The sequence below is a fragment of the Puma concolor genome, chromosome D4 (genome assembly GCF_028749965.1).
Source record: "Puma concolor isolate L17-30 chromosome D4, mPumCon1.1.hap2, whole genome shotgun sequence".
NCBI lineage: Eukaryota > Metazoa > Chordata > Mammalia > Carnivora > Felidae > Puma > Puma concolor.
Window position 1 is genome coordinate 50,784,321 of NC_141679.1, and position 13,880 is coordinate 50,798,200.

General features: G+C 36.0%; 1 protein-coding gene across 2 annotated transcripts in view; it reads left to right on the top strand.

Moving 5' to 3' along the window:
- The window catches only part of IFT74 (intraflagellar transport 74), an 89,846-nt gene that overhangs the window by 13,754 nt on the left and 62,212 nt on the right, over positions 1-13,880 (top strand). For both annotated transcript variants that reach the window (XM_025922474.2, XM_086685421.1), the window contains exons 3-7: positions 1,440-1,575; positions 3,841-3,889; positions 5,572-5,670; positions 5,830-5,890; positions 12,491-12,550. In XM_025922474.2, coding sequence (XP_025778259.1) covers positions 1,440-1,575; positions 3,841-3,889; positions 5,572-5,670; positions 5,830-5,890; positions 12,491-12,550 — 405 coding nt within the window. The remainder of the gene's footprint in view (positions 1-1,439; positions 1,576-3,840; positions 3,890-5,571; positions 5,671-5,829; positions 5,891-12,490; positions 12,551-13,880) is intronic.

Below are 13,880 nucleotides of genomic sequence, written 5' to 3' on the forward strand. Positions count from 1 at the left end.
CACATAATGCATCTGTGTCCTGCTGAGCTGTCTCCCTTACCTGTGGAGACTTTTTTCTCACTCCACAGATTGATTTCCTTAGTGTTCCAAGTGTTCTGACCTCAATACAGCTGTGTTTGAGGGAAGGGAAGGGAAGGGAAATCCCCGTAACCCTACTTCTCTGCCATCTTAACTCCTCTAAAATTTTAAATTTTAAAGGAATGTACTATCTAATTGCCGGGGTCCAGCCCCAGCAGATCCAGGGATTCCCGAAAGATGAATGGCGCCGGTGAAAAAATAAAAAATGGACAAAGACAACAGCAGTGTGTTTGGCCGCTTTATCGTGGCAAACGTGGCATTATATTTGTTAGCAATTTCCTTGTAGCATGCGTCATCTATTTTTCTGGCATTACCTAATTCTAAAAATGTTCCTATGTGTGATCACCCATTAAGGAACAACATGGTTATTTTCTTGTAATGTTCTCTCCTGCCCTTTGCTTATTGATTAATTTCTTCACATTATTTCATTATGTATCTACGTTTATCTATAATCTATAAAGCATTTGCTTTGCTATTTTCATGAAAGGTCCTCTATCTCTCAATACCTCAAGTGGAACACTTACAGGGACAGGACTTCTTAATTGTTTTTTTGAACCATTTGCAGTATAAGGAACAAAAGTTTTTGCTTTGGTCTGGGGTGCCGGGAGGGAGCCAAGAGGACCCTGGGAACCCACGCCTCATGTGTTCCCAGAGAGACAATGTATACCTAGGAACTAATGAACCATTCTGTACCTTAACCCACCAGGTCCAATCATCATCTTGAATGTCTCCTGGGGGCCAGGTGGGCCTAGGGTTGGAGTAACTTGTATCCATAGATACACTCCTTTGTTGCCAGAGTGGGGCTTTCAAATCCATTTGTTCCCTCCTTGGCTGGGAAATATATGGGGTCATCCTTCCTTTAGGTAGAGGAGTCTTTATAGGGGGTGGCAAGGGCGAGATGTAGGGCTGCATGATTTTCTTGGGGTATCTTCTTTCTTTCCCCGGTGGTTCTTTTCCCTGGGGGCATGTCGTGGGCAATTCACCAACAGACAATTCCCCCAGGTACTTTGATTGGTAGGGGGGCTGCCCTGACCAATGCTAAGGCCAAATTACATAAAAGCAGGAGTACAAGAAGCTTCACTGTCGGTGGGCCGCCCTGCAGTCCCGATCCATCCACCGTCTGGGCCCTGCCATCAGGCTGGTTGGAGAGCTTGGCTGCCGGCATCTATTGTTCATAGAATTTTAAATGTTAAAGACTTTTATTTAATATGTCCTATTTTGGGAATTCAAAAATGTAAGGAATACTTTACAAATTAAATGTAATTTTAATTTTTAAAAAATAATCTCTTTGCTGTCATAACAGTACTAGAGATATAGTGTTTTTCTAGTTTACTAAAACTGAAATCATGTTTTTCATTTAGATACCACCTGGAACAGCAAGACCAGGCTCTCGTGGTGGTACCATTGGGACAGGGGGAGTTCTGTCTTCTCAAATCAAAGTTGCTGATCGTCCTGTAACACAACAAGGTTTGAGTGGAATGAAAACTGGAATGAAAGGTATCTCTTTTAAAAAGACGAGTATATTTTGTATAAGAAGTATCACAGTACCATATTACTGGGGGAACCTGGGTGGCTCAGTTGGTTACTAGTGTCTGTCTTCAGCTCAGGTCATGATGTTGCGGTTTGTGAGTTCAAGCCCCGTGTTGGGGTTGCTGCTGTTACATGGAGCCCGCTTAGGATCCTCTGTCCATCCCCTCCTCAGCCCCTCCCCAACTTGAGGTCTCTCAAAAATAAACAAACACTAAAAAAAAAAATAGTATTGCAGTACCATATTAGTTAGCCAAGAAGTATAAAGAGGCCATTTTATTCAATTTTTATTCCTTGATTCACAAAATTATGGTGATGGTTAAATAAAAGTGCTGTGAAAATACATTGTGAACTTTAATCTTCATTTTTCTAAATATGGAGCTTTACTATAACTTGAAGAAATTTGAAATAATTTGAAGAAAAGCTCAGGAATGAAAATTAGGTTTCTAGTACTACATAGAAATATTCTGAAATATTTTTTGATTGTTTCCATATCAAAATGACACTATTAAGGTATTTGTGTATTTATGATAAATGACTCAAGAAGTGTTACTTTTCTAATAATTAATAATCCATTATAATATGTAACTTCTTAAGTAAGGAATTGAAGCTAACACAGTTTTTTACTGCATCTTTCCTTAGGCCTATGTATGTGTTTAAAAAAGCATAATGGTACACTTATGATTCAAAAATTGGTCTGTGATACATACAAATCAAAGCATGGTAAACTGCTTTATAATGAGTTTTTTATTTTCTGTATTTGTGACAGATGACTTATCAGGGATGAAGATATTCTACTGGGACAAAATTAATTATAAGATATGATGCTACCTTTTGTAATATAGTATGCCATGCCTTTCAGGAGACTTAATTTTTTTTACTTTATTATAATACCACTTAGCTCACTAAATATTAAAAAACAATTATTTAGGGGTATGTGGGTGGCTCAGTTGGTTAGCATCTGACTTCGGCTCAGGTCATGATATCACAGTTTGTGAGTTTGTGGGTTTGAGTGCTCTCTGCTGTTAGTGCAGAGTCCACTTTGGATCCTCTGTCCTCTCTTTGCCCCTCTCCCACTGGTTCCCCCTCTCTCTCTCAAAATAAATAAACTTAAAAAAAAACAAAAAACACAATTTTTTAGAAATGCTTGCTTGATATCAATACTGTGAAGAAATGTCAAAATTATATCATTGTCTAGTCTTCTCTCCCTCTTCTGATCATAGACCTCACAGTTACTACTCTCTATCCTTACTTTTTCCACTTTGCAAGGTCACCTCTCTCAAGGTTTGGACATTTAACCTAGGGGTACTTTCTTAGTCCTGCTGAAATAACTGAAATAAGATCATGTTTCTAAAAAAACGGTCTCTAAGACAAATTATGAAAAATCATAATCTCTTGCATTGAGAAATCCACAGTCTAAATCTTCACTGTGCTTTATGATAGTTAATAGCTACTTGTAGCTATTTAAATTTAATAATTAAAATTAAATAAAAGATTCAGTTCTCTGCTATCATCAGCCACATTTCAAGTGTTTAATAATTCCAAGTAGCTGCTTTATTGGACAGTGTTGGTATAGAATATTTCCATTGTTGCAAAAAATTCTATTGGATAACCCTGTTCTAGACTTTTTGAAAAATATTTATTTATTTTGAGGGAGAAACAGATTGAGAGAGACTGCAGGGGTGGGGCAGAGAGAGAGAGAGAGAGAGAAAGAATCTCAAGCAGACTCTGCACATGCTCACGAACCATGAGATCATGACCTGGGCTGAAATCAAGAGTCAGCCACTTGATTTGTTGAGCCACCCTGGTGTGCCTAGACTTTCTTAGATTGAGTTTGCATTCAGTTAACCTGACCTGTAGAGTGTACTTCCTGTCTTAACACCCCTACCTTTAGTCCCATTTTTGTGATCTTAATTCAAGTTTCCATTATGTTATGATGCTAAGATATTAGTTCTCTTTTCCATTTTTTTTTTTTTTTAAGCAGGCTCCATGCTCAACATGGGGCTTGAACTCATGACCCTTAAGATGACAAGTCACGTGCTTTACCAACAGAGCCAGCCAGGCACCCCAGTTGTCTTTTCAATTGATTCAGTCTGTCATCTTGATTATCAGATTTATTGGGGCATAAATAAGGACTCAACAGAATTGTGGAGTGTAATTGTGGTTGTGCTTTGGCTTTACTATTTTGGTGGTATTTCCAAACTGAACACTAATAATTAAAAAAAATTTTTTTAGGTCCCCAGAGGCAAATTTTAGACAAATCTTATTATCTTGGACTTCTTCGGTATGTTCAATAAACATTTTTTTTCCTATGCATGGTCATGAAGTTTTAACGCTGGTGCTTATTAAGATAGTTAGGTGTCTGTTGATTTTTAAGAATTATTTTGTGTTATAATTTCTGGTTAATTTGGCTGTGCTACAAAATATATGAGATAGTACAAATAGGTCGAGATTTTAAATTGTATTTGTTTGCATGTGTGTGAATTAATTTATGTCAAGTTCACTATCATATAATGATAAGAATCATCTTTTATTATGCTGCTTTCACTAACTACTATGAAATATATTATTCATACCACTGAAATGTCATCAGTTGTATCTAATAAGGGAAAATGCATATACTTACAATATTTTAGTGCAGAGTTTTACATAAATGTATAATTGGTCGGGGCGCCTGGGTGGCGCAGTCGGTTAAGCGTCCGACTTCAGCCAGGTCACGATCTCGCGGTCCGTGAGTTCGAGCCCCGCGTCAGGCTCTGGGCTGATGGCTCAGAGCCTGGAGCCTGTTTCCGATTCTGTGTCTCCCTCTCTCTCTGCCCCTCCCCCGTTCATGCTCTGTCTCTCTCTGTCCCAAAAATAAATAAACGTTGAAAAAAAAAAAAATGTATAATTGGTCAGTTGCCACAAATGTAACCTAATTTTAATTAATTCATGAAGTTTATTATGTCTCTAAGAATGAAGCTCTAAATTGAGAACTTTTTTCATATTCTTTATCTACCTTTTTTTGTTCAGATGTCCTACTGTTCAGTCTTCATTTTTCTGCTTTATTGTATTTTGTTCTTGGCTCATCATCTATATCTTTGTCTACTATTTCCATTGCATTTAATCCATCCTTCTATCATTTCCTAAAACCTCTGTTTTCTTTTTCATTTCTTCTGCAGTCTTTTGTTTGTCAATTATCAGGATCCTTTATGGGTCTCAAACTTCTAGAAGGCAATAGAGAGAAGTGTAGGTTTTCCCCACCACTCCTTAATGCTAACATCAGCATGAGGCCAGCACTTACATAGCATCTCTTCATATCCAACCACTTTTTAATCAAAAGAAAGAAAGGATATAGAGCTATTTGTCAGCATTGCATATCCTCACTTTTCCAGGATTTGTGCTTTTGTATCAAAAAAATGGGTCTAGGTATTTTTGTAATTGTTTGACTCTATAGCACTAGTTCTCAACTGTCCATGATTTTTGCCCCCCAGGGAACATTTGGTGATTTTTGGACATATTTTTGGTTGTCACAGCTAGGGTTGGGGTGTGTGCTACTGACAACTTGACCAGGGATGCTGTTAAGCATTGTACAGTGCATAGGATAGCCCTTCCCCACTGCCAGAGTATCCTTTACTGACCTAAACTGTCAGCAGTGCGGCTTTTGAGAAGCCCCACCTTAGAGAGTAGCAGGAGCTGTGAGGATGACAATTAGGCATCTAGTTGTGTCTATAGATTGTTATTTTGACCAGGCTTACATTCTGGTCCTATTTCATCTTAATGATCAGAGAATCTATTTCAGTTTCTTATCATTTGGGATATGCCTCATTTTAGTCAAACAGGCCACATAAATTGTTTTTCTTTTTTTAGTGAACTTTCACAAAACCATTTATATTATTGTTACACATTTATGAAAAATTTGCTTGACTAGAAAGGCTCTTTTCTGGATTAGGATTATTGCTGACTTTTTTATTTCTTTCCATTTAGAAGTAAAATAAGTGAACTTACAACAGAAATTAATAAACTTCAGAAAGAAATAGAAATGTACAATCAAGAGAATTCAGTATATTTGTCATATGAAAAGAGGTGAGTAGTTTTGCAGTTAAAATTATGCAAGGTCTTTTTAAGAGCAATATTCAATGTAATATGCTTCAGAAGTTTAATACCAAATTTGTAATTATACATAATGTTTATAATGTTCTTCTTATTTAGGTGTTTATGAATGTATTTGTTTTATGCTTACAGAGCTGAGACTTTAGCTGTTGAAATCAAAGAGTTTCAAGGACAACTAGCAGACTACAATATGGTAATTGCCCTTTTCTGAGATTTTTTTGAATATTTCCATTGTTTTTTACCACTTTAAAAATATATTATTTTAGATACTAAATAATACATGAATATATGCTTACGGTGAAAGATTGTAACAAGGGAGAGTATAGAGATTAAAGCCTCCCTTTGTTTTTCCCTCATTTTTCTCACCAGAAATCATTTGGCCTAACAGATATGTATTCTTCCAGTCTTAAGAAAATACATTTACTTGCAGATACATATTTTCCCTAACAGTATTAAAATAATCATTTTAAAAGTAGCTAAAATTTATTGGGTATTAACTGTCATTTCTGTAAAAAAACATTTTATCTCTCTATGGATGGTTTTTATTATGAAATATTAAAAATTTTAATTATGTAGTGCACAGATTCTACCTCCATTCTTATGTTTCATCCAAAATACAGTGGTTGCCTTCTGCCAAAATAGAGTATGTAACATAAACATAGTTCCACCAAGGATTTTTCCTAATGTTTACTTTCTGAAGAAATAATCTTCTTGGCTTTGTTCATAACTGTCGCAAACTTTGGGGTGGTCTTGGCCCCATTACACTTTCTAGTGCCAGAATTTTCTTTCTTCTAACTCTGTAGGTGCTCTAGACGGCAAAGGCATTTGGTCTTAAAGGGGAAAACTTTTATCTCACTTCTGTTAAAAAATAGTGTTACATAAAACAAGAAACATTCTATCATAATGGTTGGGTAAATTATGCTATACCTACTTGATATTGTTATATTGTACTTATAAACAAATTTTGCTGCTTATGGAATACTGTACTTCTCAAATCTGTTTAACTGTATAATCCATAATGAACATTTTGTAGAGCCTAGTATTCAGTACAGATTTTTTTTTAGTAAATGTTTTGTTCTAAATATGAGGAAGTTTTTTATAAAATATGAAATGACATTAGATAAAATCATTTAGCTGTACTGGAATGCATTAGGTAAATTACTTATGTAAAGATATTAATAATGTGTGAAATATGTTGTTTGCAGGTATAATGACCTAACAACTGATACAGGGAAAACATTTAGCTGATATCTAACATATAGTAAGATCTCAAATGTTAGGGTTTATTAGTACTTACTATTCATATCAGAAGTGAAATATTCTATAAACTAATACATAGTACATTAATAAAGCTTGGTGTTTCAGAAAAAATTATACCCAAATAATTTGCTTTTAATAGCCTTCCTGTTCATCCATTCATCCATTGATGGATATTTGGGCTCTTTCCATACTTTGGCTTTTGTTGATAGTGCTGCTGTAAACATGGTGGTGCATGTGTCCCTTCGAAACAGCAAACCTGTATCCCTTGGATAAATGCCTAGTAGTTCAATTGCTGGGTGGTAGGGTAGTTCTATTTTTAGTTTTTTGAGGAACCTGCATACTGTTTTCCAGAATGGCTGCATCAGCTTGCATTCCCAAGTAGCCTTCCTATTCAAATTCTGGTTCCACAACTTGCTGAATTTCTTTATATGCTATATTTAGAACTATGCATCCCAAAGCAACAGAATATACTTTCTTCTCAAGTGCACATGGAACATTCTCCAAGATAGATCACATACTGGGTCACAAAACAGCCCTTCATAAATATACAAGAATTGAGATCATACCATGCATCCTTTCAGACCACAATGCGATGAAGCTTGAAATCAACCACAGGAAAAAGTCTGGAAAACCTTCAAAAGCATGGAGGTTAAAGAACACCCTACTAAAGAATGAATGGGTCAACCAGGCAAGTAGAGAAGAAATTAAGAAATATATGGAAACAAACGAAAATGAAAATACAACAATCCAAATGCTTTGGGATGCAGCGAAGGCAGTCCTGAGAGGAAAATACATTGCAATCCAGGCCTATCTCAAGAAACAAGAAAAATCCCAAATACAAAATCTAACAGCACACCTAAAGGAAATAGAAACAGAGCAGCAAAGACACCCCAAAACCAGCAGAAGAAGAAAGATCACAGCAGGAATAAACAATATAGAATCTAAAAAAACTGTAGAGCAGATCAACGAAACCAAGAGTTGGTTTTTTGAAAAAATAAACAAAATTGATAAACCTCTAGCCAGGCTTCTCAAAAAGAAAAGGGAGATGACCCAAGTAGATAAAATCGTGAATGAAAATGGAATTATTACAACCAATCCCTCAGAAATATAAGCAACTATCAAGAAATACTATGAAAAATTATATGCCAACAAATTGGACAACCTGGAAGAAATGGACAAATTCCTAAACACCCACACACTTCCAAAACTCAATCAGGAGGAAATAGAAAGCTTGAACAGAACAGACCCATAATCAGTGAAGAAATTGAATCAGTTATCAAAAATCTCCCAACAAATAAGAGTCCAGGACCAGATGGCTTCCCAGGGGAGTTCTACCAGACGTTTAAAGCAGAGATAATACCTATCCTTCTCAAGCTATTCCAAAAAATAGAAAGGGAAGGATAACTTCCAGACTCATTCTATGAAGCTAGTATTACTTTGATTCCTAAACCAGATAGAGACCCAGTAAAAAAAGAGAACTACAGGCCAATATCCCTGATGAATATGGATGCAAAAACTCTCAATAAGATACTAGCAAATCGAATTCAACAGCATATAAAAAGAATTATTCACCATGATCAAGTGGGATTCATTCCTGGGATGCAGGGCTGGTTCAACATTCACAAATCAATCAATGTGATACATCACATTAATAAAATATAAGAACCATATGATCCTGTCAATCGATGCAGAAAAAGCATTTGACAAAATTCAGCATCCTTTCTTAATAAACACTTTCAAGAAAGTCGGGATAGAAGGAACATACTTAAACATCATGAAAGCCATTTATGAAAAGCCCACAGCTAACATCATCCTCAACGGGGAAAAACTGAGAGCTTTTTCCCTGAGATCAGGAACATGACAGAGATGTCCACTCTTCACCACTGTTGTTTAACATAGTGTTGGAAGTTCTCGCATCAGCAATCAGACGACAAAAGGAAATCAAAGGCATCAAAATTGGCAAAGATGAAGTTAAGCTTTCACTTTTTGCAGATGACACGATATTATACATCGAAAATCCGATAGACTCCACCAAAAGTCTGCTAGAACTGATACATGAATTCAGCAAAGTCACAGGATACAAAATCCATGTACAGAAATCAGTTGCATTCTTATACACTAATAACGAAGCAACAGAAAGACAAATAAAGAAACTGATCCCATTCACAATTGCACCAAGAAGCATAAAATACCTAGGAATAAATCTAACCAAAGATGTAAAAGATCTGTATGCTGAAAACTATAGAAAGCTTATGAAGGAAATTGAAGAAGATATAAAGAAATGGAAAAACATTCCGTGCTCATGGGTTGGAAGAATAAATATTGTCAAAATATCAATACTACCCAAAGCTATCTACACATTCAATGCAATCCCAATCAAAATTGCACCAGCATTCTTGAAGCTAGAACAAGCAATCCTAAAATTTGTATGGAACCACAAAAGGCCCCGAATAGCCAAAGTAATTTTGAAGAAGAAGACCAAAGCAGGAGGCATCACAATCCCAGACTTTAGCCTCTAGTACAAAGCTGTAATTATCAAGACAGCATGGTATTGGCACAAACACAGACACATAGACCAATGGAATAGAATAGAAACCCCAGAACTAGACCCACAAAAGTATGGCCAACTAATCTTTGACAAAGCAGGAAAGAATATCCAATGGAAAAAAGACAGTCTCTTTAACAAATGGTGCTGGGAGAACTGGACAGCAACATGCAGAAGGTTGAAACTAGACCACTTTCTCACACCATTCACAAAAATAAACTCAAAATGGATAAAAGACCTGAATGTGAGACAGGAAACCATCAAAACCCTAGAGGAGAAAGACCTCTCTGACCTCAGCCGTAGCAATTTCTTACTTGACACATCCCCAAAGGCAAGGGAATTAAAAGCAAAAATGAACTATTGGGACCTCATGAAGATAAAAAGCTTCTGCACAGCAAAGGAAACAATCAACAAAACTAAAAGGCAGCCAACGGAATGGGAAAAGGTATTTGCAAATGACATATCGGACAAAGGGCTAGTATCCAAAATCTATAAAGAGCTCACCAAACTCCACACCCGAAAAACAAATAATCCAGTGAAGAAATGGGCAGAAAACATGAATAGACACTTCTGTAAAGAAGACATCCGGAAGGCCAACAGGCACATGAAAAGATGCTCAACATCGCTCCTCATCAGGGAAATACAAATCAAAACCACACTCAGATATCACCTCATGCCAGTCAGAGTGGCCAAAATGAACCAATCAGGAGACCGTAGATGCTGGAGAGGTTGTGGAGAAACGGGAACCCTCTTGCACTGTTGGTGGGAATGCAAACTGATGCAGCCACTCTGGAAAACAGCGTGGAGTTTCCTCAAAAAATTAAAAATAGACCTACCCTATGACCCAGCAGTAGCACTGCTAGGAATTTACCCAGGGGGTACAGGAGTACTGATGCATAGGGGCACTTGTACCCCAATGTTTATAGCAGCACTCTCAACAATAGCCTTTCTCTTATGGAAAGAGCCTAAATGTCCATCAACTGATGAATGAATAAAGAAATTGTGGTTTATATACACAACGGAGTACTACATGGCAATGAGAAAGAATGAAATATGGCCCTTTGTAGCAACGTGGATGGAAGTGGAGAGTGTGATGCTAAGTGAAATAAGCCATACAGAGAAAGACAGATACCATATGTTTTCACTCTTATGTGGATCTTGAGAAACTTAACAGAAACCCATGGGGGAGGGGAAGGAAAAAAAAAAAAAAAGAGGTTAGAGTGGGAGAGAACCAAAGCATAAGAGATTCTTAAAAACTGAGAACAAACTGAGGGTTGACGGGGGGTGGGAGATGGGTATTGAAGAGGGCATTTTTTGGGATGAGCACTGGGTGTTGTATGGAAACCAATGTGACAGTAAATTTCATAAAAAAATTTAAAAAAATAAATTTCTTTATCTGCAAAATGCGGATAATATCTACTTTAGAGAGTAATTGTTAAAATTAAGTGATACATATAATGGGTCCAGAACAATGTTTGGTGGAAGGCAAATATGTTAGCAATTGCTATCATTGCCTAACTTTTTGAAGGAAGCTTACCTGGTGTTGTGTTTGTGCCTTACCTTGTTGGCTTTTGTTGTTGTTGTTGTTGTTTTTAATTTTTAGAAGACCAAGAAAATCATTTTGTATTCTCACTGGTATAAATTTGTAAATCTGTTAATAGGCTCTCTGCTGCAGAAAAGAGAGTGACTGACATTCCCCAAACTTTTTGTCTTCTTTAGACACTCCTTTTAAGGTCAAACATCTTTTCAAAGCAGGCAAAGCTCACTTTGCCACCCTAAAAATGTGACTGGCCAAATGCATAGTGTATACTTAGGTAGCTCAATATTTGTTTTTATCTTAGAAGATAAAATACACTATAAACAGTAGCCAAATTATGGAAAGAGCCCAAATGTCCATTGACTGACAAATGGATAAAGAAGATGTGATATATATATGCAATGGAGTATTATTTAGAGATCAAAAAGAATGAAATCATGGGGCATCCGGGTGGCTCAGTCAGTTAAGCATTGGACTTCAGCTCAGGTCATGATCTCGTGGTTCATGAGATCGAGCCCCACATTGGGCTCTGTGCTGACAGCTCAGAGCCTGGAGCCTGCTTCGGACTCTGTGTCTCCCTCTCTCTCTGTCCTTGCCCACTCACACACACTCTCTCTCTCTGTCTCTCAAAAATAAAATAAAACATTAAAAAATTTTTTTAGGGGCGCCTGGGTGGCTCAGTCGGTTAAGCATCCGACTTCGGCTCAGGTCATGATCTCACGGTCCGCGAGTTCAAGCCCCGCGTCATGCTCTGTGCTGACCGCTCAGAGCCTGGAGCGTGTTTCAGATTCTGTGTCTCCCTCCCTCTCTGACCCTCCCCCGTTCATGCTCTGTTTCTCTCTGTCTCAAAAATAAATAAACGTTAAAAAAAAAAAATTTTTTTTAAATAAAAAAAATTTTTTTTTAAAAAAGAATGAAATCATGCCATTTGCAACAACATAGATAGAACTAGAGTGTATTATGCTAAGCGACATAAGTCAGTCAGAGAAAGATAAATATCTTATGATTTCATTCATATGTAGGATTTAAGAAACAATAGATAGAACATAGGGGAAAGGAAGGAAAAATAAAATAAAAACAGAGAGGGAGGCAAGTCATAAGAAACTCTTAAATACAGAGAACAAACTGAGGGTTGTTGGAGGGGTTTTGGCTGGAGGGATGGACTAAATGGGTGATGAGCATTAGGAGGGCACTTTTTGGGATGAGCACTGGGAATTATATTTAAGTGATGAATCACTAAATTCTGCTCCTGAAACCATTACTACACTATATGTTAACTGGCTTGGATTTAAATAAAATTAAAAATAATAATAAAATTAAAAAAGATAAAATATTTAGAAGTAATAATAATTAAATGACTACTCATTGTTTTAAGATTGAATACCTATTTATGAATTATAGAGAAAATTTATGAAGACTAACAATGTTTTTTTTTGTATCTTTGTTTTTAGTTGGTAGATAAACTTAATACCAATACTGAAATGGAAGAAGTAATGAGTGATTACAACATGGTAAGAAAATTTAAAAGTATAAGTAATAGATTTACATAGATCATACCACTCAAAACAAAGCATTTATATCTAGAAATAGTTTGATAAAACCTTACACACTTTACAGATAGGTATTACTTTGATCTTAAATATTTCTATTATAGTTGACTTCCCTTAGTTGCATCTTTTTCCATTAAAGATTTTAAAGTAATCTCGATACCCAGTGTGGGGTCCAACTCACAACACCAAGGTCAAGAGTTGCATGCTTTACCAACTGAGCCAGCCAGTGGCCCCTTAGTTGCTCTTTTTAAATTTCTTCCTATTGGTCATATCTCCCTAGTAGATGCTTTAGTATCTTTCTACAAGGCCATGTTTGAATTGGTCTCACACACAGCATTAGTTAGGGAGTCTTGTCTATATTTCCTTACATATAAATTAGTTTGCAATACTTTTGGTTCAGTATTTGCACAAAAGGAATTGACTACTCACTGGAAATACAGTTGCACTTTTACAAAGTTTTATAAGAAAGAGAGAAAAGTCAATAGTTATATAATGCCAGACATAATACTACTTTTTGATTGATAAATGATACTTTGTGTTCATTGTTCTTAGATTCTTTGGTAGACGACAAAAGGATAGAAGCTAACTTATTTTGATTATAAACATTTAGGAGAAACTAACATACATATAGCTTATAGTTTATCTAACTTATAATTTCTTTATATAACTTTTATATAGTTTATAATATGGCTTAGAGCTTATACAGTCAGACTATTCTGTGAAAGCATAGAATTTATAAAATGACTTTCTAAATTAGAGTTCTAAAAACATGATAATTTCGTGAAATTAGTCTTAACTTTAGAACACAGGAAAATTCCCAACTTAAATATATATATATATAGATATATTTATATTTATATAGATTTATATAAATCTATGTATAATCCTATATATATTGGATTTTATTTTTGAGTAATCTCTGCACCCAGTGTGGGCCTTGAACTCAAAACCCCAAGATGAAGAGTCATGCACTCTACCCACTAAGCCAGCTGGGCGCCACTAAAAGTATATTTTTCATGCCAAATGTAAAATGTGAAAACCTCTTTATGTGTTTTGTCAGTTGTTTGGGATAGGTCAAAATTCTAGGCTGAATATGCACAGGTAGAGTCACATAGGAGTAGTCAGGGTAAAATTCTGAATAATTTAAGAATAAAACTTGCGTTGGCCCTTAATTCAGCATATTACTAATCGATTGTTGAACAGCCAATAAATATTAGATTCTGTTTACATAAATTAAGTTTACGTTGGATTACTTGATAGATCACTAAAGAACAGTGAATATTTTTGGTTT